Source organism: Spermophilus citellus (assembly GCF_964194105.1).
Source record: "Spermophilus citellus genome assembly, chromosome: 3".
NCBI lineage: Eukaryota > Metazoa > Chordata > Mammalia > Rodentia > Sciuridae > Spermophilus > Spermophilus citellus.
Window position 1 is genome coordinate 11,125,398 of NC_138184.1, and position 26,776 is coordinate 11,152,173.

Consider the following 26,776-nt stretch of genomic DNA (forward strand, 5'->3'; position numbering starts at 1 on the left):
ATCTCAGGGGTAAGGCACTCCTGGGTTCTATCCCAGTCCTGGGGGAAAATAAAAAAAGTCCACGGAGTCCAGGACCTCCCTCAGGGACCAGAGTAGACCAGGAACCTTAGCAATAGTTTGCGGTCCTTGGAGCACCGGGGAGCCATGCAGGGGAATTGGCTGCTGTGTCCCCTCTGTTTACAAAGCCAGCCTGAGAAGTGCTCTCAGAAGAGTTCTGGGTCCTCAGGAGGGCCCTAATATCTCAACATCTCCCTTGGGGGCTTCTGATTAGTGACTGACAGACCATGCCACAGCCTGGCTGGGCACAAAATCACGAGCCACTCACAGCCTTGTAGATTCAAACAGCAATTCTTTATTCCCGAACTCACACCGGCGTTCTGGGGAAATTCACGCTCTGCCGCAAAATTCACATACTCCACCGGGCTCTAATCAGCAGGATACGCCCTATTCCCCTGGCAGGGTACACCTTAAACCTGGAACCTCCGTAAACTCAAGGAGCGGGATACTCCCTAAAACCTGATCCGCCCTCAACCCGGATCCGCCCTGGTCCTTGAGCAAGGTCACCTCTCATGCAATGTCCTACTTGGCAATGGCCCTCAGCAAGACCAGACAAATCTTATACCTGAAGACTTTTGTTGTTACTGCAAATTGAACCCAGGGGTGCTTTACCACTGAGCTCTACACCTTTTTATTTAGAGACAGGGCCTCACTAAGTTGCAGAGGCTGGCTTTGAACTCCTGATCCTCCTGCCTCAGCCTCCTGAGCTCTTGGGATTACAGGCATGCACCACCGTGCCCATCAGTTGTTGAGAGCCACAGCCAGTCAGCCTGGCATTTTGCCAAAAGGAGTGGTTTAGAGGTGACCCCAGCGAGCCATTAAGATGATGATAATTAAGTTAAGCTGTGTATAATTGCTGTGACTGGATGATGCTGGATTGAAACAGGCTGTGTATTCAGTTGTATATAGACCCCTGATGTCCCGCAATAGAGTGGTTCCTGCTGCATCGGGCGCCCACTACTTTTGAGTTCTCACGGAGTTCCCCGTTGAGTTCTCACAGAGCCCCGTTGAGGGCTGGGAGAGTTCCCGGGGAGTGCAGGTGGAGTTCGGGCAATAAAGTGGCCAGTGGAGTTTACCTCCAGCCCAGTCTCTGATCCTCAGATAAGGAAAGCAGGGGGGGCCTGCTTTCTTCCACTGGGCCCTTCTCCGCCTTTTCTTCCTTCCACTCATGGGGTTCCTCAGGTTCCTTGCTGAGTGGCTGTGTATTTTTTCCTTCCCTTCCACAGGGTGAAAACTTCCCCAGGGGCCAATTTGTGTGTGCTCAGCCCTGGGGCTTGATGAAGATAAAATTGTTTGTTTGTTGAGATGCTCATTATTTACAGAGAAAAACCAAACTGCCCTTGCTGGGGGTGCGGCCTCGCTGGTGTGAGGCCCTCGGCTCTATCCCCAGGCCTGCAAAGTAAAAAAGAAAAGAAAAAGAAAATTGAAAGGCGGCTGCTCCTGCCCCACCCCCTCCTGGCTGGTGTCTGGGGCCAGCCCAGCCGGCTGAGCACACAGGAAATGAAATGGCTCATCCCTTCGCCCTTTAGACCTGAGGGAGGGGAGGGCCTGTCTGGAGGACCCCAGGACAGCGTGTCAGAGGCCCTAGGGGCTTGGGCTTCATCCAGCCGCTGAGCCCCGGCTGCCACCCTGCCCACAGCCTCACCTGAGGCCCCGCTCTTCTCTCCTGGCCCTGTCTATGTCCTGCTCTTCCAGAAAGGCTGAAGTGACCCTGCCATTCCTCACCGCCAAGTCCCTGCCGGCGGCAGCTCTCAGACTCAGGTTAGCCTGGGGTGGACAAGGAGCTCCTGGGGCCCTGTCCCCCCTTGGGGCAGTGTGGGGAGGAGCAGCGAACATTCCTGGCGTCCCCCAGGTGCCCGCCAAATCCCTGCAGACGCTGCCTTATAAACAGCTACTGGAATTTTCAACAGTGCTGTCCTGTTGGGGAGGAGGAAGTCCCCTGGGAGGGTGGTGGCCCTGAAGCCAGTTCAGAAGGGCATAGCGCAGCTTTCTTTCAGCTCTGAATTCTTTTTTCTTTTCTTCTCTTTGTGTGTTGGGGATGAAACCCAGGGCCCCTCGTCGCTAGGCGAGGACTCCTCGCTGAGCCCCACCCTGCCCGCAGCCTTCACCTCGGGGCTGTGCTTTGCTCTGCTGGTGGGGGAGGGGAGCGGTCCCGGGCACTTCCGCATTTGCAAACACCCTCACATTCTCAGTTTCCCTCTTATGTTGGGACTCAGGACTTGATCCCCCCAAATATGGCACTCCTTGGCATGCTGAGCTCTTGGGACTGGAGGACACTGGGAGGGCTCGGAAGCCAGGCTCCTGCCCTGCCCTGCTCCTGCCCTGCGGTCCCCGTCCCCAGCCCCAGACTGGAATTGCAGGCATGAGCCACCACACCCCAGCCTCTCTCTAGCCCTTCACCCGAGTGAGTCACAGGACTCAGAATTCCTCACCCCCAGCGGGTCCCAGGAACCAGAACTCCTCTCCCCTAACGCCAGCCACGGAACGGAACCTGGAACCTGGAATGAGCGCCCTTCCTTCTCCTGGGCTGGGGTGAGCGCCGCGGCGGGGCTGTCTAGCGTCCCTGGGGCCCTGCGCTCCATCCGCAGCTACTCAATCAAGAGGCAAACTCAACCCATTCTCCCTCGGAGACCCCCATTGCCGAGGGTCCTGCCCCAGGTCCCAGAGGAAGAGAGCTGCACAGAGATGTCTGCACCCTGTCCTCTTTTTGTCCAGTCGCGTTGGCACACTGCTATCCTGCCTCCTTTGTTTTTTTTTTTTTTTTTGGGGGGGGGTACCAGGGGTTGAAGCCAGGGGCTCTTAACCACCCAGCTACGCCCCCAGCCCTTTAAAAAATATTTTACTTAGAGACAGGGTGTCTCCCTAAGTTGCTTAGGGCCTTGGCAAATTGCTGAGCCTGGCTTTGAACTCGCGATCCTCGGCCTCCTGAGCGGCTTGAATTATAGGTGTGCACCACTCTTCTTTCTTCCCCAGCCCAAGGCCTGCGAATAAACTGCTTTCCTGGGTCTTCACTCATCATTCTGAAGTCTGTGTCATGTAAAAGTTTTTCTGTGTATTTGGTCCTGGGGACTGAACCAAGGGATGCTTAACCACTGAGCCACACCACCGGCCCTTTTGATTTTGAGACCGGGTCTCACTACGTTACCCAGGCTGGCCTCCCGACTGGTGGTCCTCCTTCCTCAGCCTCCTGGGTCACTGGGATGTCAGGCTGCACCTCTGCACCTGGCTCCCTGTGAACCTTGTGAGAAAAAGCGTCATTGCTTGAGGCCCCCGCCCTGGTCCCTTCCCTTCTTGGACTTGTCCCTTCTTCTCATGAACCTCCAGCCCTCCCTGGGGGGGGGGCACACACAACCCTGCCCCTCAGCAGTTCCACTGTGACTCTGCCGCCCGCCCCGTCCCTGAAGCTGGGAAGGCTGGAGCCATGATCCACCCCCCTGGCCTGGTATCACAAATTTGAGCTCGTGTTTCCGGTCAGACTGGGTGAGCAGGCTTGGCCTCCCCCACACCTAAGCCACTGCGTCTAGCCCAGTGTGTCCCCAGGCCACTCACACACCACAGGGGGCTCCTGGGAAGCTCCGCCCCCCACTCAGGTGGCTGCAGGTGGCGAGGCCTGGGATAACCCTGGCCCTGACTCCCTGCTTCCCGTGGCTGCCCTTCTGCAGCTGTCAGTAAATTCTGGGGAAAACGGGACAGAGGCTCAGCTAGAGTGGGTGCTCCTGATGTCCCTTCTGCCAACCACTGCCCCCAGACCTCTGGCAGCCAGGCCAACCCATGTGGGCATAATGGAGGCCACTCTCCCTCCTGCTGATGTCAATGCCACTTCCTCCCATAACCCCTCCAACTCCTATTGACCCTAGTGCACCCTGCCGTGGCATAGTGACGTCACTGGCACCCAGAAAGGGATGATGTAGCTGCTTACTGCCCCTTCCAGGCTGGGCCACTTCCAAGTTCAGTCACTGGGATTTTTCTGCTCAGTTTGTGGTCGCTCAGCATTTCCTGGGGCGTGTGTCACCACTGTGAGCTCAGAAGCTCACTTCCTCCCCAGCCCAGACAAGCAGTTGAGCCACTGAGAAGCCCGAGTTGAAGGGTGCTGCGACCCTGGTCCAAGTTCAGCTGATAAGAGCCAGATTTGAACTTGGATCCATGGGTCTGGGAGCCTGAGATTTAATTATTTAACAAGTGTGTGTGTGTGTGTGTGTGTGAGAGAGAGAGAGAGAGAGAGAGAAAGAGAGTGTTGGTGGTGGTGCTGGGGATGGAACCCAGGGCCCAACACATGCTGTACCACTCAGTCCCCCAGCCCCCTTGCCTGAGGGATTATGAATGACAGTAATAGTGGGCCTTGGTGGTGCACACTTGTAATCCCAGTGACTCTGGAGGCTGAGGCAGGAGAATCGCAAGTTTGAGGCCAGCCTGGAGAACTTTGACCTTGTCTCAAAAGAAAAATTAAAAAGGGCTGGGGACCCAGGCATGGTGGCACATGTTGTAATCCCAGTGGCTCAGGAGGCTGAGGCAGGAGGATTGCGAGTCCAAAGCCAGCCTCAGCAACTGCGAGGCTGCTAAGCAACTCAGTGGGACTCTGTCTGTAAATAAAATACAAAAGAGGGCTGGGGATGGGGCTCAGTGGTTGAGTGCCCCTGATTTCAACCCCTGGTACCCAGAAAAAAAAAAAGAAAGAAAAAAAGAGGGCTGGGTTGCAGCTCAGGGGTAGAGTGCGGGACCAGGGGAGTGCCAAGTCTGGATTCCATCCCCAGTGTGGGCGGGGGGGGGGGGCAGTTTTCCTGGCCTCAAACTGCAAGTCCAACTTTAGCCACCACTGTGACAACCCAAGGTGTCTCCCGATGTTGCTGGAAGCTGAGGTGGGTGTCCTGCTTCACCACACTTGTGCCAGCTCAGAGGTAACCCTGCCTGTCTTTCTTTGCCCCCCACTCCCTGACTCCCTCTCTCACGGATTGAACCCTGGGTAGATCCAATGACCCACATCCCCAGCCCTTTTTGTTTATTTACTTTGAGACGGGGTCTCGCCAAGTTGCTTAGGCCTCCGAAATTCCAAGGTTGACCTAGAACTTGCAATCCTCCGGTCTCAGCCTCCCGGGCTCTGGGATCACAGGCAAGCCGGCTTTCCCAGGGCTTTCGGAGCCTGGGCAGGGCTCCGGTGTTGGTGGCGGAGGTGACTGGCAGGTTCAGGCACCTGGGGAGTGGCCAGCAAGGCCAGGCACAGCCCTGGTGCCCGGGGAGAGGGGTGCGGGGCAGCCTCCGGCGGGTGGAGTCTGCTTGTCTTCTCCCTCCTTCCTGGTGCCCAGAAGCGGGAGGGCGTGGGGAGCCGCGGCCCCGCCTCGGGTTTACTGGGCGGCACCGGGGCGTGAGCCGGGGCCGTGGGCGGGAGGAGCCCCGGAGGCGGAGTGGGCGAGGGCCTGCCTGCCGCCCTCCAGGGCCACCCGAGCGGCGGGAAGCGTGACTCACCCGGCTGCCGGCGGGAGTGGGGTGCGGGACCCTCCCGGCCTCCGCCTTTCCGCCGTCGCCAGCGGGGAGGCCGGAAATGGCGAGGGAGAGGGAGGCCGCCGAGAGCCGTCACCTTCGCTCCCGGAGGGAGGCTGGACCCTGAGCCCGTGCGCCTGCTACCGTCCAGGTGTGCGGTGGCGCAGGAGTCCCCCGCGCAAGACACACCCGAGGAGGCTGGGGCTGGAGCTCAGGGGAGAGCACTCGCCCAGCCTGTGGGCCCGGGGGCCCTAGCCTGTCATCCCAGCAGCTCTGGAGGCTGAGGCAGGAGGATCGCGAGTTCAAAGCCAGCCTCAGCAATTTAGCAGCTCCTCAGCTATTCAGCGAGACCCTATCTTTAAATAAAATATCAGAGGGGCTGGGGCTCAGTGGTGTCCATCGGTCGGTTCCTCCCCAGCACACACACTGAGCTACACCTAAGCCTTTTTGATTTTGAGACCTGGTCTCCCTAAATTGCTGAGACTTACTTCAAACTTTTTTTTAAAATTTTTTTTAATATTTATTTTTTAGTTATTGGCTGACACAACATCTTTGTATGTGGTGCTGAGGATCGAACCCCGGCCGCACGCATGCCAGGCGAGGGCGCTACCGCTTGAGCCACATCCCCCAGCCCCTACTTCAAACTTTTGATCCTCCTGCCTCAGCCTCCTGAGTTGCTGGGATTACAGGTGTGGGCCACCTACAATACACTGTTGTTAACTGTTGTCACCCTGATGTGCAGTAGAGTTCTTGAACTTATTCCTCCTGCCTGAAAATTCTGGGTCCTTTGGCCAACATGTCCCCATTCCCTCCACCCCCAGCTTCAGATACTATTTCTATGAATTTGACTTTTTTAGATTCCATATGTAAGTGAGATCATATGGTATTGTTATGCAAATGTTATGCAAATCGTATGCTATGTGGATATTTATATATGTGAATTTTACCTCATTTTCTTTTTTTAAAGCAAGTTCCCAAGCTTTGTTCCAGGCCGTCAGAAGCTGTAAGGATGCTCCGTGGGAAGAGGCTGCCAGGTCTTTCCTGGCCTCCAGCAGGGCCCAGAGCTTCCTATCTGAGACACAGCGGCTGGAGGGGCCTCTGGGATATGGGGAGGAGCCTGTCCCCGGTGTGCACACTGGAACCACTCAGAAATCCTGAGCTGTCTGGATGGTGGTCAGACCAGAGTGCGAGAACACAGGCCAAATGGCTAATGGTGACCACCCTTGTGGGCAGCAGGAGGGCGGCTGGGGAGAGAGGCTGAGTTGTCTGTCCAAACCAGATCATCCTGTCCACTTGATTGAAATCCACCTCTGCAGGCACGATGGTGCTCATCTGTAATCCTAGTGAGCTGGAGGCTGGGGCAGGAGGATTGCAAGTTCAAGGCCAGCCTGTGCAACCTGAGGAGTCCCTATCTCAAAGTGAAAAATCAAAGGGGCTGGGGATGTGCTCTGAAGTTGAGCACCCCTGGGTTCAATGTCCCGTCCCCCCCCATACAAATAACAAAATAAAAATAAAACCCTCCTGGGCTGGGGATGTGGCTCAAGCAGTAGCGCGCTCGCCTGGCATGCGTGCGGCCCGGGTTCGATCCTCAGCACCACATACCAACAAAGATGTTATGTCCACCGAGAACTAAAAAATAATAAATATTAAAAAAAAAAATTCTCTCTCTCTCTCTCTCTCTCTCTCTCTCTTAAAAAAAAAAAAAAGAGGATCAGGAGTTCCCTTGTTGGAGTCTCCAAAAAAATAAAAATAAATAAATAAAACCCTCCTCTGATATGTCACCCATTGGTGAGCCATGATTTTCCTGGGACCCAAATATCATTTCCCCGGACACCGTTTAGAGATCTCTCCACATACAATCTGGCGGGTTCCTCATCACCAATGCTCCAGCCATGTTTCTTCTGAGTCCTGGGTTATCCGGCCAGGAGGGAGAAGACTTCTGGCCATTTCTTCCTCCAAGCAAAATGGACAACTGGCTCGAGGTGCTGGCACGCAGCCTGTGCTCAGCACACACAAGACCGTGGTCCCCTGCCCAGCCCGCTGTCCCTCAGGATGCTCCTGAGAGGGGCTAACTGTGGACCGGCTTCACTCCTGCTGCCTGCCCAGCGCCCTTGTTTTCTCTCTCTTTTTTGAGACGAGGTCTCACAAGCCTGCCAGGACCCACCTGAGTTCAGGTGATCATCCAGCCTCCCAAGTGGCTGGGACAAGAGGCATGTGCCATTGCGCCCAGCTCCCCATGCAGGACCATGGGTCCCCAGGCTGTCCTCTCTTCCTTAACTGACTGTAGGCAGGCTGGGAGAGAGCAGAGCAGGACACTCGGTTCCGTCCTAGGCAGTGGTCCCCCTTATCCATAGAATATGTCCCACGACCCCCAGGGGATGCGTGGACTGTGGATGGGACCAAGCCCCAAATACACCGCATTTTGCCCATATTTACATACCTATGGTAAAATTTAGTTCATAAATTAGACACAGAGGCTGGAGGTGTGGCTCAGTGTAGAGCACCTGCCCAGCACAGGCGAGGCCCCAGCGTCTCACATGCGCGCGTGGGAACACACACACTAATTTTTAAAAATTGGTACAGGGGATTGAACCCAGGGGCACTTAACCACTGTCACATCCTCAGCTCTTTTTATGTTGAGACAGGGTCTCACTAAGTTGCTTAGGGTCTTGCTAAGTTGCTGAGGCTGGCCTCAAACTTGCGATCCTCCTGCCTCAGCCTCCATTGTGGTTGGGAGAAATGAGAAAATCCTCCCAGATTCCTTAACCTTGATACAACATTAAAAGAGGCAGATGTTGGCCAGAGTGGTGTCGAAACCATCTAACACAGGACTTGCTAAATCTATCCAGTGGCTTTTTGCTGGGTGTGGTGCCACATGCCCATAATCTGGAGGCTGACACAGTAGGATGCATCCCTTGACCCTTGATCCCAGGATTTCTGAGACTCTCTCTCTTTTTTTTTTTTTTTGCCTTGCTGACAATTGAACCCAGGGCTTCTCACCTTAGGCAAGTGCTGTGCTGCAGAACTGCGACCTTTGCCCTCCAAAATCAACAATTTAAAAATGAACAATTCCTGCATCCCCTTTGCTGCATTAACCATCACCACCACCCATCTCCAGAACTCCTTGCATCTTGCAAAACTGCAACTCTGTCCCCAATAGCCAGGGACACGGCACTGCCCCTCCCCCGCCCCTGGCAACCCCCATTCATCCCCACCCGTCCGTCTCTAAGCATCTACCTATTTTGGATGCTTCATATCAATGGAATCATCCATTATGTGGTCTTTCATGTCTGGCTTCTTTCACTCCGAATAATGCTTTTGAGGTTTGTCCCGCCGTCGCATGGATCAGTGCCTCATTCCTTTTAAGGCTGAATAATACCCCATTGTGCGGGCAGACCAGAGTTTGTTTATCCATTCATCAGTTGATGGACACTTGGGTTGCTTCCACCTTAGCCAATGAGCCTTTTAGTGTGTTGTGTGTGTGTGTTGAAACACACACCACAGAAAACTCACCATTTCAGCTGTTTTTAGGTGCCCGGTTCCGCCGCATTAAGAACATTTGTGCTAAGGTGGCCACCACCCATCTCCAAACACCTTCATCACCCAGATGGAAACGCTGCATGATTAAACATCAACTCACTGCCCCCAGTAACCCCTTTCTTCTTTCTGACTCTAAGCCAGTGAGCTTTTACAATGAAGTCTGGGCATACCAGCTCTCTTGAGCCTTCCGTGGCTCCCCACTGCCCCCAGGATAAAGTTAAAACAGCAGGAGGTGGCAGGTGTGGGAACAGAAAGAGTGTGGTCACCTGGGAGGCAGGAGGTGGATGCCTCTGGTGGCTCTGGGGGTGCTGGGGGACTCTTAAAGGGCTGCAGCTTGGCTGAGTGCATCAGCAGGGAGCCTGCGGGCTGGCTGGACACCCGATGGGGGAGGAAGGGTCTTAGGAAGCAGAGAAATGGCCATGGAGAGGTGGGTTCCTTGGGCAGAAGTATGGCCACCTGGCCAGCTGCAGACAGGGCTGAAACAGGGACTGGAGGCTCAGATGACCCATGGCTACATCCACAGCCCGTGTCTGCAGGGTCAGGGAGGGCAAGTGGCCTGCAGCCCTTGGAGGGGCCAGCATCCAGAGCCCCATGTGCAGGCAGTCATGTCACCACCAAGAGGTGCGCTCCTGGGCAGGCGTGACCCGCGTTTGTCACTTCCGGGGCCAGGGAGGGAAGCCTTGTGACCACATCATGCTTGGCGGGCCCCCAGCTGGCCGGCCTCCTTAGCCCCGAAGTGGCTCTCCGCGCGCCTGCGCACAGGCGGACATGTGAAGGGGGCGTTCGCTGCGCTGCGGGCACCACGGGGGTGGCATCTCCCAACCAGCCGGCGCCACCCCACCCCACCGTTCTTTTTATATTTCATATTTACAAAAAGCCTAGGTCTCTGTGCTGTCCGAGGCCTACAGGAAAGCGCAAAGACAGCAAAGAGGAGGCTGCGGGTAGAGGCTGGGGGGGTCAAGGGCACCCGCAGGCTTCCATTGGCTCCAAATGCATGCGCATGAGGTGCTGAGATAAATAACATACATTGTCACACGCGCGCACGCACACGTGCACAGGCATGCACGCACACTATTTTCTTGAGATGAGATGTACTATGTTCCCCAGGCTGGCCTTGAACTCCTGGGCTCAAGCCATCCTCTGGCCGCAGCCTCCTGAGTCCCTGGGACTACAGGTGCAGGTCACCATGCTTGGCCGCTGGGCCATATTTAAAGGTTACTTTCTCGCCTCCGCTTTTGGTCCTTCATCACGATGACGGAGTCAAAGCAAGGTGTGGCAGTGTCCTCCCAGAGAGAGAGGCTGGGGTCTTCTTCCAGGGTGCTTCCTCCATTCCTGAGCCAGGGAAGAGGAGAAGCCCCAAAGGGGACCCTCTCTACTCAAGGGTACCGGTGGGAAGGCAGGCCAGTGAGGGCTCCCTGAATTTCTGCTGTGCTGAGCTTTGGATATGGTTGGAGGGTGTCCCCCAGGGCTGCCTGCTTTGAAAGCTTGGTCCCTGCTGTGACAAAGTGAAGGAGAAGTGGGGCCTTAAAGGGGTAGGGTCGTGGGCGGTCCTTAGGACCTAAGAGGTGGAGTCGGTGGGCGGTCCTTAGGTCCTAAGAGGTGGAGTCAGTGGGCGGTCCTTAGGTCCTAAGAGGTGGAGTCAGTGGGCGGTCCTTAGGTCCTAAGAGGTGGAGTCAGTGGGCGGTCCTTAGGTCCTAAGAGGTGGAGTCAGTGGGCGGTCCTTAGGGCCTAAGAGGTGGAGTCAGTGGGTGGTCCTTAGGGCCTAAGAGGTGGAGTCAGTGGGCGGTCCTTAGGGCCTAAGAGGTGGAGTCAGTGGGCGGTCCTTAGGTCCTAAGAGGTGGAGTCGGTGGGCGGTCCTTAGGTCCTAAGAGGTGGATATGGTTGGAGGGTGTCCCCCAGGGTTGGGAGATTCTGCTGGGTCCTGTTAGTTCTGAGAAAGGTTTGTTATGAAACAGGGTTTCCTAGCTGGGCGTGGTGGCAAACTACTCCAATCCCAGTGGCTTGGGAGGCTGAGGCAGGACGATCTCAAGTTTGAAGCCATCCTGGACAATATAGCAAGACCTGTCTTAAAATAAAAGTTCATAAGCACTAGGGTTGTCCTCAGTGGTCGAGTTTCCCTGGGTTCACTCTACGGTACCACAAAAAGGATTTAAAAAAGGGGGGGAGTTGACATAAGGACCTCCCCCTGGGTTGGCCTTTTTTATTTTCTATTGTTACTGGGGATTGAACCCAGGCTTAACCACTGAGCCACATCCCCAGTCCTTTTTGTTTTATTTTGCTGAGCTGCTTAGGGCCTTGTGAAGTTGCTGAAGCTGGCTTTGAACTTGCGATCCTTCTGTCTCAGCCTCCTGAGTCACTGGGGTTAGAGGGGTGTGCCACTGCACCCCCTTGGTCTCTGCCTCTTATAGTTCCACTGGGGGACCTACAGACCTACCTAAAACACAGCGCTGTGCTGAGGGCCATTGCCAAGTAGGAATGACGCATCGAAATTTCCTTGCCAGCGTACCCCATGTTAAATGAACTTGCCTTGGAAATTCGCTGTGACATTGCATGTGTGTTTGAGAAAGGTGACCCTGCTCAAGGACGAGGGTGGATCCAGGTTTAGGGTGTATCCTGCAGGTTTTAGGAAGTATCCCCGTTTAGGATAATTTGGGTGTAGGGCATTCCCGGTTTAGGACAATCTGGATTTAAGGCAGTTCCAGGTTTAAGGTTATTGCTGCTGGGAATAGGGCCTATCCTGCTGCCTGAGTTCCCGTTGAGTTCTCGTGGAATTGAGAAAGTATTTGGGACGTGAATTGTGCGGCAGAACTGGGATTTCCCCAGAACGTGTGTAGAGGCCGGTGTGAGTTCGGGAATAAAGAATTGCTGTTTGAATCTACAAAGCTGTGAGTGGCTCGTGATTTTGTGCCCAGCCAAGACTGCGGCAGCGCTGCGTAAGCCCAGGGGCCTAGCTTGTTCCTCCCCATCTCTGGCTTCCTGTCTTGCAATAAGATTTTAAGTGTAATCCACCCCAGTCCTCCCTCTGTTGTGATGCTATAGTCAGGAGGGTCCTTGCCAGGGATCAGCTTGGTGGGTTGTACTATCTTGGACTTTCAGCCCTTACAACTGTGAATTCCATAAATCTCTTTTCTTTACATCTGACCTATTCTCAGGTATGTTACAGAGCCAACTGGTACATGCAGAGGTCTCTGTAGCCTGGTAACTTCTTTGGGATTCTGAGGCACCCTCCTCCTCCTTCCCGATTTTCACATCGCTGTCATGTGCTTCAGTATTGGGTATACAGTTATGTCCTGATTTTACATCATTGTCATGTGCTTTGTTGGGTGGCACTGTGTTCACATTCAGTGATGGGTGGCACCCAGGCATACAAACGTTTCCTGATGGAGGGCTATGAGTGTGGCCCAGGTAGAACACCTCTCATGTACAAAGCCCTGAATTCTATCTCCAGCACTGAAATTAAAAGAAAGAAAGAAAGAAAGAAAGAAAGAAAAGCAAAATGATGGATGACTCCTACTCGTATTTATTTACTCCTTTTAAGTCTTCTTTTTTATTGTTGTTTTTATTGTTGTTGTAGATGGACACAATACCTTTATTTTGTTTACTTAATGGGGTGCTGGGGATCGAACCCAGTGCCTCACACATGAGAGGCAAGTGCTCTACCACTGAGCCCCAACCCCAGCCCTCGTATTTATTTTTGAAAATTCATTTATATATTTATGCTTATTGTACCAGAGATTGAACCCAAGGCCTCAGGCATGCTAAGCAAGCACTGTACCCTGGGCCCCTTTACTTTGTGAGACAGGGTCTCCCGGTTACCTGGGCTGGCCTCAGACTCAGATCTTCCTTCCTCAGACTCCAGAATCTGGCTTGCCGTCATGTGCCACGTGTCCAGGCTTAGACTTTGGATTTGTGGCTCAGTTGGGGAGGCCGTGGAACTTGCTCTTCTTGGCCAGCTGGTAGTGGGGGTGGAGCAGAGTTGCAATACCTTAAAGGACCTTGAACCTCCCCCAACCCCACGCAGGGTATTGAACCCGGGGCTTGCACATGCTAGACAAGTGCTCCACCACTGAGCCACGTTGAGCCCTTGACCACTGCAGCTCAAGGACCCGGAGACTGTTATACTCAATCCATTGTGATTCGGTGGCCTGCAATCCCAGGGGTCCCGGTTGGCAGGAAAATGGTACCTGGGGGCAGGTTTAGGGTAAAGGGACCTGAGAACCAGAAATGGGTGTCTGATGTGAAGGTGGGGACAGATGGGACCGGAGGTAACTAAGTCTCAGCCAGCTGGGCATGTCCTCACCTCCGGGGAGCAGCAAGGTTGATTGGAGTGACACGGACCTAGGGGGGAGTCAAGATCTACTTTATTTTTTTTACTCTGTGTGACCTTGTGCAAATAACAAACTGTGGGCGGTAGCGCGCTCGCCTGGCATGCGTGCGGCCCGGGTTCGATCCTCAGCACCACATACAAACAAAGATGTTGTGTCTGCCGAGAACTAAAAATAAATGTTAAAATTCTCTCTCTCTCCTCTCTCTCTCCCTCTCTCACTCTCTCTTAAAAAAAAAAAAACAACAACAAATAACGAACTGTGTCTGACTCCTAGTTTTCTGATCTGATGGTGCCCCCCCATTCCTCTACCTCTGCTACCCCCATCCTCCACTCCCTGGGTCCCTCTCCACCTTCTCTTCTGGTCTCCTACCTGCATTGGCCTCTTCCTGAGAAAAAATGGAGACAGAAATCAGAGGCCCACAGGGTCCTCCACTCCCAACTTCTTCCAGCTCATGGAGGTTTGGGTCTCTTCAGCCATCTGCTTTCTTCTGAGTAGATCCAATCATTAGAAAGTGCCCCCCCCACACTGGGTACTGAACCCAAGGTCTCCCACTCATTAGACAAATGCTACCACTGAACCACACCCAGGCCCAAACTACTACTACTACTACTACTGCTTATACTGCTACTTCTTCTTCTTCTTCTTCTTTTATTTTTTAATATTTTTTTGTTGTAGGTGGACACAATATCTTTTTTTTTTAAAGAATAAATTGATTTTATTTATTTAAAGAGAGAGAGAGAGAGAGAGAGAGAGAGAGAGAGAGAGAGAGATTTATTAACATTTATTTTTTAGTTCTCGGCGGACACAACATCTTTGTTGGTATGTGGTGCTGAGGATCGAACCCGGGCCGCACGCATGCCAGGCGAGCGCGCTGCCGCTTGAGCCACATCCCCAGCCCCTCTTTATTTTATTTTTATGTGGTGCTGAGGATGGAACCCAGTACCTCACATGTGCGAGGCCAGGAATCTATGTCCATGATGTCCCCACTGGTCACATTTCTGTCCTTGGAGCTGAGAACTGAGATGACCTTAGGGTGCCCTAAGGTCATCTGGTGCCCCTTCTTGGGAGAATGCTCTGGTGCTGCGGCAAGGTGGTTGCAGAGCCGACTCGCCCTTGGCTGTTCGCCGTCCTGCCTCTAGGTGGCACTGTCGGCCTGCCTGCGCCTTGCCTGTCCTCCTGGGGCCTGAGGTCCACGAACGCCGCCTTGGGGCCCTCCTGGGAGCCCGAGCTCAGGATAGCTCTTGAACCAAGCTGGGGTCTTAGTTTGGGGTTGGAGTCTAATTTAATTGTCCAGTTGGTTGATTTTGTTGTGGCTGCTGGTATGAGTATGGAATCCAGGGCTTTCTGGGCAAGGCGCCCTGCCAGGCAAACCCTCTACCGCTGAGCCCCAGCCCCAGCCCTTAAAACTTCTATTATTTTTAAATTTTAAGATCTCATTAAATTGCCCGGCTGTTCTCAAATTTGCGCTCTTCTGCCTCAGCTTCCCAAGTTGCTGAGATCACTGGTGTCTGCTTCTGGGACCAGCTCTCTCAATTGATTGTTTGGTGCCAGGGATTCAACCCAGGGGCCCTCGGCCACTGAGCCCCATCCCAGCCCTATTTTCTATTTTATTTCGAGTCAGGGTCTCACTGAGTTGCTTAGCGCCTCGCTGTTGCTGAGGCTGCTTTGAACTCACCATCCTCCTGCCTCAGCCTCCTGAGCCCCTGGGTTGACAGGCTTGTACCGCCGTGCCTGGCAATTGATTGATTTTTTTAATACCTTCATTTTATTTATTTATTTTTATGTGGTGCTGAGGGTCGAACCCAGGGCCTTGCATGTGCCAGGTGAGTGCTCTGCCACTGAGCCCCAGCCCCAGCCCTGATTGGTTTTATGAAGCCATCTCTCATAGGCCAGGGTGTTTCTGGAACTTAGAAGCAGCTTTTGGAAAAGAAGGTGCCCGGATGCCCTTCAAAAACAGACAATAACCCCCCCCCCCCCCCGTTTCTGGCCATGATCCGTTTCCCCAGCGCCGCAAAAAACCTAAAGCAAAATAAAAACCTCAGACTTTCCCCCAGTTAACAAAAGCCATCTCACATTGGTGTAGCTGCGTTCGGTGCCATACTGAATTCTTCCACACTCTGTGGGGCCCTGGGCTTGCCCTGCCTGGCCCCCGGGGGTGAGCACAGCCACAGCCAGCAAGCTGAAAGCCAACTGGAGGGACTTGTGGAGGACGCATGGGGTGGCCGGGCACGGGGACGTCCTTCACATGCTTCAGAGCTGGAGAAGGGTGGGTCCAGGGCAGGTGGCCCTTGGCAGGGCCTTGTGGACAGACGTGAGCCAACCAAGGTGGTGAGAGCCCTGGGAGGGGCCTGGAGCCCTGGCCAGCTCCTGGGGTGAGCGGTGGCCTGGTGTGACCAGGAGACGAAGGAGGAGCACGGGACGCCATTCCCAGCAGGGCAGAGTGGCAGGGCCAGAAGGCCAGATGGGGTGTGGGCGTCGAGTCTAACAGATGGCACTGTCATCGCAGATTCAAGGTGTGGGCAGGCGGACAGCAGTTTCTGTGTCTGTCCCCTCCAAGGACACTCCTCATCGGCACGTCCCCACCTGACCTTCAGCACGTGCTGGGCCACTTCGGGGGTGAATGGGTGACTCCTCACAGGGTCACTGGGCATGCTCAGGGTGAAGCCAGCTCCTGCAGGGGACGGAACCAGGGTCACACCTGGCTGGCTGGGAGCCATGTCCCTCTCAGCTTTTCCGACTGCTTTGCCGCTGGTGTGACTGGGTGGCGGGTAGGGTCTGCCTAGTCCCCGGGCTGCAGTGGGGACCCCAGGCACCGCCGGCCCTGCAGCTGGACGCCCAGGGCCAGGCTCTGCAGCCCCAGTCCATAGATCCCTTGCCGCTTCCTGGAGGCACCTGTTGCAGCTCCTCCCCAGGGAGCCCCGAGTATTGCCAGCAGCTTCCAGAAACTGGAGGACAGCCCCGGGATAGAGGGTCCCTGGAGGCTCCGGGGGTGCCAGCCCCCCCCCTTCAGACTCTGGCCTCGGGCAGGTGGGAGGGCGCTCTGCCATGCCCAGCCGATGGCCCGTGGCGGGTCAATACGCGACCCTGCGAGGCCCTGCAAGGGACTCGGCTTCTTTAATTATTTCATGTTGTTCTTTGGGGATGAGACCCAGGCCCTGTGCCCTGTCACTGAGCCACACTCCGCCATTTGCTGAGATTGGAATGAGTGTCCCCAAAGGTCCCTGAGTTAAAGGCTTGGTCCCGGGTTCCCCTGCCGGGCCTCTGGGAGGGGGCTTGGTGGGAGGTCCTGGGTCACTGCGGGAGTGTCCAAGAGGGGATTGTGACGCTTCTCTCCTCCTCATTTTGCATCCCGCCTCATGGTGTGACTGGACTGTCCCCCAACCTGCTACCGTGATGGGCCACCCTCACCACGGCCCCACATGACAGCATCCTTGGACTGGGACTTCCGGAATCAGGAGCTAAATAGGCTTTTCTCTGTGCCTCGGGCTGGTTTTGTTGTTGTTGTTTTGGTGCCAGGGATTGAACTCGGGGCCCTCGCCCATGGAGCCCCATCCCAGCCCTAGTGTGTGTTTTACTTAGAGACAGGGCCTCACTGAGTTGCTTAGCTCGATTTGGCTGAGGCTGCTTTGAGCCTGCGATCCTCCTGCCTCAGCCTCCCGAGCTGCTGGGATGACAGGGGGGCACCCCCGCGCCCGGCTCCCCAGTGAGGACTGACTGATATAGTATTTCTTTCTTTCTTTCTTTTTTTTCCCCCTGGAGATGAGGTCTTGGTATGTTACCTGGGCTGCTCTGGAACTCCTGGGCTCAAGTGGTCCTCCTGCCTCAGCCTCCTGAGGAGCTGGGAACAATAGGCATGCACCACTGTGACTGGCTTTTTTTTTTTTTTTTTAACTTAAATGTCTTATCCTTCAGGCTTCGATGCCCGATGCCCGATGCCCGAAGGAGACGACTGCTGGGCTGGTGAGGCTTTTCCAAATGCACAGTGGAAGGACCCCAGCCTCCTGTCTGGTGTCCAGTCCTCCTCCCCCTCCCCCCTCCCCCCCCTCAGGTTGCTTCCCTAAAATCAGACTTTCATCCCAGCACTGCCCCGAATTCCAGAGGGGCCAGTGGTCCCACAGAAGCTGGGGTGCTCTGCTTGGTCCCCCACACAGACCTGGCTCTCCCGGCCCCCAGACTCCATGCCAAGCGATGTCACCTGTTCTGGCCCCTCCGCCAGTCATCCTTTGATGGCATCTGAAGGTATGGGACAGCTTTCCCACCGGGGTGGTCTTGAGCTGAGGAGGTAGCTCCTTGGGACGAGGCTGGGACTCGCCAGAAGCTCCTGTGCCGGGCTTCCCGCGGTGGCCATGTGGAGAGCTGTGGCTCTTGAGCGGGTGGGGCTGGTGGAGGGTGCTTAGGCTATTGGGGTGTCACTGTTGGGAGAGATAGTGCGGTTCTCAGGGGACCCAGCTAGTTCCTGCAAGAGAGGGTTGTCATAAGAGGGCAGGACGGTCCCCTTCCCCGTCTCTGGCCTCCCTCTCACCAAGTGGTCTCTTTTGCATGTCTTCCCGCCACTGTGATGCCACGGGCCACAAGGCCTGACCAGAGCTGAGCAGGAGCTAGGGACAGACTCTTGGGTCCCCACCACTGTGGCCAGAGGCAGCTCTCTGCCCAGAATGAGGTGTTTTGTTCCAGCAGCACAAGAGAGCTGGGAGGTGACTGCCTGAGAGCTGGGCATCGGTTTCCCTTCAAGAGACGGATATAACCTGGGCCGGTGGCCCCCGCCTGTCATCCCAGCAGCTCAGGAGGCTGAGGCAGGAGGATCGCGAGTTCAAAGCCAGCCTCAGCACCGCCGAGGCACTAAGCAACTCAGTGAGACCCTGTCTCTAAGTAAAATAGACAGTAGGGCTGGGATGTGGCTCAGTGGTCGAGTGCCTCGGAGTTCAATCCCTGGTACCAAAAAGAAGAAGACATAAAAAAGAAAATGATAATTTTTTTTTCTTTTTTAAAGAAGCACTGAGGGGGGCTGGGGATGTGGCTCAAGCGGTAGCGCACTCGCCTGGCATGCGTGCGGCCCGGGTTGGATCCTCAGCACCACATACAAACAAAGATGTTGTGTCCGCCGAGAACTAAAAAATAAATATTAAAAAAAAAAAAAAGAAGCACTGAGGGGCTGGGGTTGTAGCTCAGTTGGTGGAGCGCTCGCCTCGAAGGCACAAGGCCCTGGGTTCAATCCCCAGCACCACAAAAATAAATACATAAATACATAAAATAAAAAGAAGCAATGAGGTGACAGCTTTCCCTTCGTGGAGTATCCCCTAGCTCCTTGCCAGAAAGAGTGGCCCGGTGTTGGCGACGGAGAGCTGGCCCAGGGGTGAGCCTGCACCGTCTCAAAAACCCGCAGCTCCCCATTAGATTTCCCTACTTTAAAATATACATATTTTTGGGCTGGGGATGTGGCTCAAGCGGTAGCGCGCTCGCCTGGCATGCGTGCGGCCCGGGTTCGATCCTCAGCACCACATACCAACAAAGATGTTGTGTCCCCCGAGAACTAAAAAATAAATATTAAAAAATAAATAAATAAATAAAATATACATATTTTTGGATCTGGGGATGGGACCCAGGGATGCTTTACCACTGAGCCACATCCCCAGCCTTTTCTATTTTCTATTTATTTTATTTTATTTTGTGACAGGCTGGCCTCAAACTTGCTACCCTCCTGCCTCAGCCTCCCCAGTCGCTGGGTTTGCGGGTGCGTGCCATCATGCTGCCCTCTTCCCGTATTTACTAGTTACTTCCCCACGACCTCCCTCCCTCAAAGCCCAAGCCCACCTTCCTTTGTTAAGATGGTGTGTAAGCCCCTTGTCTACCACTTGGAGTTTTGTTTTTCTGTGGAAGTGTTAATGAAGACTGTGTCTTCTCTTCTGTCCATCCCTTTTTTGGTTAGTTTAATTCACAGCCCTTCACTACTGCACCTAAAAGGGTAGACTGAGTTTTTTCTCCTGGACATAGGGTGGGTCTCCGTTTCATAGAGGGGACATTGAGGCTGGCAGAGTTAGCAAATAGGGACCGAGGACATGTCTGAAACGGGGCCTTGGGTTTCTGTGCCCCCGTTTCTTTTGCCCCTCATCTTCCAGGTGATGCACCTCAGGGTAGGGACTGGGGGGATGGGAGAAGGCTGTGGAGACCTGGGTCCAGCTTTCGGGGACTAAACTGAAGACTTGGCCTTCAGGTTCAGGAGTCTTGGAGGCTCCTCCTGGGCTCCATTCCTTGGAGGACAGATGACTGTCCTGGCTAGGGAGGGACATCCACCGGCCCTTGCTCACCATGTCGGCCCCTGAACACATGCAGCCCCAGCACCGTGGAAGGTGAGCCCTGGTCAGAGGCTGCCAGGCCCAGGCTGCTGGCTCAGAAACCTGTGGGGTGGGGACTGGCCAGGCGGCTCTGTGAGGAGGTTAAAACCCCCTGGTTCTCCTGGGGCCGGCGGCTTCCTGCAGGGCTGTGTCTTAGCCCTCTGCCTGCCCCCACTGGAGCCCGTAGCCTCCTGCGCCCCAGGTATGGGGTGGAGCAGGATCTGGGGGAGACACTTGCTGTCGTGCTTGATAATGATGGTGGTAGTAAAGAATGTGTCACCATGGCCACTACTACTGGGGACAGCGGTTCTCAAAGGGGCCCACCGTCCTGAGGGCCATTGCAACCCTTCCAGGGGTGTCCCTAAGGCCACATGATGGCCCACTATGGTGGTGCAGCCTGTAGTCCCAGGAACTCAGGAGGCTGAGGCAGGAGGGTCTCAAGTCTGAGGCCAGCTTGGGAAAATTAGCAAGAGTTTGTTTCTTTTTTCTTTTTTTTTTTTTTAAATATTTTTTATATATATGGACCTTTATTTTATTCATTTATTTATATGTAGTGCTGAGGATCGAACCCAGTGCCTCACACATGCTACGCAAGTGCTCTACCACTGAGCCACAACCTCAGCCCAAAGAGTTTGTTTCAAAATAAAAAATAAAAAGGGCTGGGGATGTAGCTCAGGAGTAGAGCACCCCTGGGTTCCATCCCTAGTCCAGTGCCTGGGGCAGGGAGACTGGATTACTTTTGTATATGTCCCAGTACTAGGGATGGAACCCAGGGGTGCTGAGCTGGAGTTAGGGTTAGGGTTAGGGTTAAGTTGCCTAAGCTGGCCCTGAACCTCCGGAGGAACAGGGATCGCAGCTGTGTGCCACCACACCTGGCTCTCACTCATGTGTCTTCCTGGAGCTGGCCAGGCCCAGCCCTGCCCTCCCTGGGCTGCTCCCCACATTGACCTCTGAAGTCCTCACTGGCAGCCCATCATGTAGGGACTGCTCAGGAAAATCCACGCCCTCAGCCACAGTCTGGGGCAGAGCCCTGCGGAGACAACTGCTGGGGTGTTGGGAGGTGCCAGAGGCTTGGTGCAGGCCAGGGGTGGGTCCTGAGCTGTGACCCCCACCCCCAGGGCAAGGGCCTGGTGCATTCTGGGTAAGCAACCCTTGTTCCAGACATCAACACCCCCCAAAGAGACCTGGGCAGCACTTGGCAAAGGACAAAGACCACACTAATCCGAAAGCCCTTGAATTCAACTTTTTTATTATTTTTTTTCTTTTTAATGTCATGCAATAATTCACAGTCCCAAGCCCACGGTTTTCAAACAAGGTAGGAAAAAAAGGAAAAAAGAAGCCAGGGAATTGTGGTGGTGGGTTTTTTTTTTTTTTTCCGTTTTGTCTTTTTCTCTTTTGTTATTTCAAGCAGGACCAAATGTCAGAAAAAAATGCTTCTTTTTCTCAATCATTAATTTTTTTTGTCCTTTTTAAAATTGTTTATTGTTATTATTTTTCTTTAGATTGACTTCTGCAGGCAGTAATAGGAGGGTTTGGTATCACCAGCAAGCACTCCTGTGTGTGGCTGAGGGAGTGTGATGTGTCCCGTCTGCGTGGGGCTCTGGGGTCGCATCCTTCCTTGTGTCCTCGCCACAGCAGCCACCAGCATTCAATCACCAGGGAAAGGATTCAATTGAGATGATAAAACTCATCAATAGAAGCGATTTGTTTTCTCCCCGTTTTTCTTTTAAAAATGTTGTTGTTGTTGTTATTTTGTTTTTGTTTTCCCGTTTTCCCCAAAGTTCTCCAAAAAGGGCTGAGTGTTTGGAATCCCTTGGCTGTGGTTGGTCTGTCTTCGGCCGCGCCCAGAGCCCCTGGCCGGGGGAGGTCAGGGCTGGGGGGCCGTCGATGCCCGGGAGGGTCTTTTCTGGCCGAGGGGTTTGTGGGACCCCCTCGCGGCCCAGCCCTGGCCCCGAGGCTGGGGTCCTCCGTCGGGCGGGTCCTCTGGGCCCGCGGCGCTGGGCAGTTGGCGCGAGGCGGCCCGGCCGGGCGGCTCCTCCCGGCGGGGTGTGTGCGTGGGGTGCGTGGGGGCGCCGGGCGGGTGAGGGGCCACCTCGCCCGGACTTAGCACCAATCGTCGTCGCTCTCGCTGTAGGGCTCGTGCAGGCCTTTCCGGGAGCCCGGCCCTCGGGGCCTGGCCACCCCGTGGACCGGGTAGTAGCCGTTGGGGAGTCTCCGGCCGTGGCGGGAAGGCGAGGCGCAGGCGGGGCCGTGGGCCCGGGGAGTCCTGGGCGATCGCCCGGCGGCGCCCGAGGACGTGTGTCGTGGGAGGGGTGGCGCGTCGTAGGGCCCGGCCATGGCCTCCTCGCCGATGCCGCCGCCGCCCGGGCCATCGGCCTCGTCGTAGTCAGAGCCCCGGTAGTAGCCGTGGTGCCGGGGACCCGGGGGTCCCTCGGACATGTGCGGACCCGACGTCGGCCACCGGGACCCTCCGTGGCGACAGGCCCTGGGGGACTCGCTCCTGGCAGGGCCCGGAGCTCGCCGCTCCATCCCGGGGGAGCGGCTGCTGCCGTGGCCCCCAGTGGCCGGCCGCTCCCCGGCCAGCGGCTCGGCGGCGGGGCCCGGGTACCTCCGAGGGCCGCTGGTGGCCGCCCGGCCCGGCCTGGCCACCGCCTGCTGCTGCTGCTGCTGCTGCGGGGGGCCCGGGGCGCCGGCCTTACGGATCACGGGGGAATAGGACACGTGTGGCCGGGGAGTGGAGGGGGTCTGGGGGAGCTGGCGGCGGCCCCGCCGTGGAGTGCTGGTACCAGATGTTGAGGGGGCTGGGCTTCCACTGACCGAACTACTGCCCTACACGAAAATTGAAACAAAGGAAATCAAAAAAAAAGATACAACAAAATCAACCAGGAGGAGACGGGAGGAGACACAGGAGGGGGGGAGGGCAACGGAAACCGAACGGGACAGGAGAGGGTCCGGGAGGAGGAGGGGACACAGGACATCCGAATGGAAAAAAAGGAGAAAAGCCACAGCCACAGGGAGGGGGAGACAGGAGGGGGGTCAAAACCAACACAACAAAGTGAGAAGAGAAATGAGAGATGGAGTTTTGTAAGTTTCGGGGTTAAAATAGCAGAAGTTTCAAAAATTACTCACAGGCGTCCATAGGACAGAAATCATAATCGAAACAAAAAGGGAAGCCGGGTTAAAGGAAAGCGAGAGGCGGGGGCAGCGCGGGCGGGACGCGGGGACCGACCGCGCGGGTCCTGGGCGCCTACGCGCCCGCAACCAAGGAGGGAGCGGCGGGGTGGGCGAGGGAGCCGGGTCAGGGCGCAGGGCCACCCCCGCCCGGGGCCCTGGGCTCCAGGAGGCAGCGTGTGCGGGTCGGGGCCGCCACCGGGATCGGGACCTGCCCGGGTGGCCGTGGGTGGGGGGCCGCCTGCAGGTGTGGCTGGGGGGCCGGTCCCCGCCTGCGGTTGCCGCGTGCCACACCCACCTGCCGGTGCGCCATGTGCTCTCGGCCCTCGCTGGGCGAGCGGGACCAGCGCTGGTCCCGCGCCCTGGCCCGACCGTGGTCCGGCCGCTCCTGGGCGTAGCGCTCCTTGTCGGGGGGCGGGGGGTGGTGGTGGTGGTGGTGGTGGTGGTGTTGCCGATGCTTCCGGTCCTTGGGTCGGCCCCGTTCCTGGTCCCGCTCTTTGGAAGGCAGGTCCCCGGATTGGGTGGTCATGCTCAGGTCGGTTCCCAAGCCTGGGCCGGGAACACAGAAGGACAGACCACAGGTAGCCTTGGGGCATGGCAGGGTGTGCACACAGGAGCCCAGCCGGGGTCCAGGGGCCCTAGAGAGAGGCCTGGTGACAGCCAAGGCCGGTTCCGATTCCGGTCCCTGCACTCTTTGCAGCGGCACCTGTCCCCTGTCCAGTCTTGTCCCTCTCCACCTCCTCCTCCCGCCCCGTGGAGTTCCTGCGGCAGCCCACCTGTGTCCACGTCCGTGTAGCGGCCCAGGGAGCGCTCAGAGGCGCGGTGGCCACGGTCCCGGCGGCGCTGGTGGTGCCGCTGGTTCTCCTCTGGGGGGACCCTCTCCAGGGAGTAGTCGTCCAGGCGCCGAGCCTTGGGGCCCAGCACCGATGCTGAGCGCTTCATGGGGCTGGTGTCGGAGATGGTCTGGGGTTGGGGGACAGGCCGTGGGCTGGAGTCAGAGGCCAGCACTGAGAAGTGCCATCCTTTCCCGCCCCGTCCTGGCAGCCTGGCTGGTGCAGGGCCATCTGAGACTGGGGTGTGGCCATCTGGGGAGTGGGTCCAGGGGTGCGCTAGGGTCCTGGACACAGGCTGGCTAGGTGCGGTGAGAGTGGAGCCCTGGGAACTCCTCTGTCCTTTTTCCAGGTCCACTGGCCCCTCACCGCGCCACTGATTCTCAGGACCCACAGCCCTGGGGGCCCAGCCAGGGTGGGCAGGTGGACGAAGGGAAGCACTGTCCCCCTACAGGGTGCAAGCCTGGGAGCCCTGGGCTGCAGGTCCACACCTGCCCTGGCTGCCACCTGCCCTCCAGGGACGGAGAGGAGCCAGGTTCCCCCGGCCCAGCTCAGCTCAGCACCTCGCTGGCCCAGGGGCCGCTATCTTCTGACCCCTTGGCCCTGGCGCCAGCTGCCCAGGTCCAGGCTAGGGGCTGCCCTGGCACTCGAGGCCCTGTGGACGCCCATCCTTGGCCTCACTCGCTACACCCCTGGGTCAAGCGCTGACCCGTGCAGGGCCTGTGATTCTCTGTGGCCGGCGGAAGACAGCGGCAGGGACATGGCGTGGACCCCACCCTCACGCAGGACCCGCCTGCTTGCTGCTGGACACCCTGCCGTAGGCGGGGGCTGTGAAGGACTCAGACTGCAGGGCTGGGGTCCACGGTGGAGCTGGAGGACGACCCCCAGAGAGAGGCGGGGGGGGGCTGTGACAAGGGGAGTGGGGGGATGGCCCCGCACACACAGGACACACACATGAGGAGAGGGCTCCATGGGGGAGGGTGTGGTCTGCAAAGAAAGGTGGGGCCAGGCGGCCAGAGATGGGGAGTGCCCCAGGGGCTGGGGAGGAAGAGGGGCCGGAGCCCAGCTGGGGCCGCAGGGCGTACATACACTGAGGTCATTCCCACGTGGCCGGCCCCTTCTCCTCTGTCACAGCCCCACGGGATGGTGCACACAGAAAGAACAGAAAGAAGAAAATAAATATAAAAGGCAGGGAGGAGGGGGTGGAGGGTGGAGCATGGAGAGGTGTGGGGAGGGGGTCAGGTCCTGGTGAGCAGGCCACTGGCTGTCCCCAGCAGGTACAGAGGAGACAGACACACAGACACATGGCAGAGGCACGACACCAACAGAGGGGGCGGCTGGCCACAGGCCCCTGCCCATGCAGTGCCCTGGCCCTGGCTCCCGGGGAGGCCCCCAGCTTCCAGGGGGGCCCCAGCTGCCCCGCCCGGTCTTCTCTTGGGCCCAGTAGCCGCGTCCCAGTCCAGGGACCGGGCAGCCACATGCAGCACAGGGCCTCGCACCCAGCCTCACAGCCACCAGAGGCCAGGCCCTCGGGCCACCCTGGCCCCGCTAGGCACAGCGCAGCCTGCGCCAGGTGCAGACAGCCACAGCACAGCACCGAAGCTCCCCAGCCAGACATGCCGCCCGCCACCCGCAGCTCCCGCCCCGCAGCCGCCAGGGGCGCTGCCCTGCACTCCAGCCGCACTTGGAAAGCCTGCAGGCAGCCCGCCATGCTGCTGGCCTCTGCCCTCCTCGGGAGGGCGGTGGGATGGTCCCTCCTGCCTCCCCGCGAGTGGGCCCAGCCACGGGGCAAACGGCCACGCAGACACACGCAGCAGGCACACGCTGCCCCGCAGCCGCACGGAGACCCGACAGGGACACGCCCGCAGCTGCCCACACCCCCAGCTCTGCCTCCCAGGACCGCCCGTGCCAGACCCACGAGTGTGCGTGCCCGGCACACGCCACGCACAAGTGAGTGTGCTGGTGTGCACGCATGTGGGGTGTATGAGGTGCGGGTGTGAGGTGTGCATGAAAGGTGCGTGCACGTGAGGTGCGGGTGCATGAGGTATGTAAGGTGCATGTGCGTGAGGTGTGAGGGTGTGTGAGGTGCACGTGCATGAGTGGGTATGTGAGGGGTGGGTGTGTGAGGTGCGCAGGTGTGAGGTGGAGGTGTGAGGTGCACGTGCGTGAGGTGTGGGTGCTTGAGGTGCATAAGGTGCGTGTGTGAGAGTTGCGTGCGTGAAGGGCGGGTGCGTGAGGCGCGCGTGTGAGGTGCGTGTTCGTGGGTGCGCGTGTGAGGGGTGGGTACGTGGGGTGCGCAGGTGTGAAGTGAGGTGCATGAGGTATGCAGGTGTCAGGTGTGAGGTGCACGTGCGTGAGGTGCATGTGTAAGGTGCGTGTGCGTGAGTTGCGCGTGTTAGTTGCGCTCGTGAAGGGTGCGCGTGTATGAGGTGTGCGTGAGGTGCTGGTGCGTGAAGTGGGAGTGTATGAGGTGTGCGTGTGAGGTGAGGGTGTGTGAGGTGCGCACGCGTAGGTGCGTGTGTGAGGTGCGTGTGTGTGAGGTGCGTGGAATTTCGGGGTGCACGTGCTGGGTTTTCCCCAGTGCTGGGAGGGAACCCAGGGCGTGTGCGGGGCCAGGCGGCTGCACGCGGGCCACGCCCAGCCCGGTAGTGGCCTGGGCTTGTCGTCGGGGACTGAGCCCACGGCTCCACCCCGAGCTGCACCGCGGCCCTCCCTCAGGTTTTCAGAGGCCCAGGGCGGCCTTGAACTTGGATCCTGCCAGCACAGGGCCGGCTCCGAGCAGGGCGGTGCCCCCTGGGCCATGGCTTCCGGAGGGCAGCTCTCCCGGCCGCAGCCCCTCCCTCTCTGTCCCCAGCAGGGCAGAGGAGAACCACTGGCCGTGGCCACCAAGCTCACCCGAGGGCCCTCCCCTTGCTGGCTCCACCAGGGGGGCCAAGGGCCAGGCCTGTCAGGGGCTCCCGGTGAGGCCAGCATGGGGGCTGCAGGAGGGGGCTGCCCGCACGGTGCGGTGCGGTGGCCCCGCTGGGGCGGTGAAAGCCCTCAC

The 26,776-nt window shown here is 57.2% G+C and overlaps 1 protein-coding gene and 1 long non-coding RNA gene across 6 annotated transcripts in view; one reads left to right on the forward strand and one right to left on the reverse strand.

The window, feature by feature from the left end:
• The first annotated feature begins 309 nt into the window (after positions 1–309).
• Positions 310–21,301, forward strand: LOC308644139. The gene is made up of 3 exons (XR_014020900.1): positions 310–1,818; positions 19,612–19,747; positions 21,235–21,301. It is a non-coding gene; the product is annotated as an uncharacterized lncRNA (long non-coding RNA).
• CACNA1A (calcium voltage-gated channel subunit alpha1 A) overlaps positions 21,109–26,776 on the reverse strand; it is a 232,268-nt gene continuing 226,600 nt past the window's right edge. For 3 of the 5 annotated variants that reach the window (XM_081284893.1, XM_081284894.1, XM_081284891.1), the window contains exons 45-48: positions 24,823–24,858; positions 23,680–23,866; positions 23,202–23,452; positions 21,109–22,561 (exon numbers count right to left, since the gene is read on the reverse strand). In XM_081284893.1, the coding sequence (XP_081141019.1) occupies positions 21,836–22,561; positions 23,202–23,452; positions 23,680–23,866; positions 24,823–24,858 (1,200 nt within the window). In that variant the 3' untranslated portion in view covers positions 21,109–21,835. The remainder of the gene's footprint in view (positions 22,562–23,201; positions 23,453–23,679; positions 23,867–24,822; positions 24,859–26,776) is intronic. The other 2 variants (XM_081284895.1, XM_081284892.1) reach the window with 2 other exon arrangements.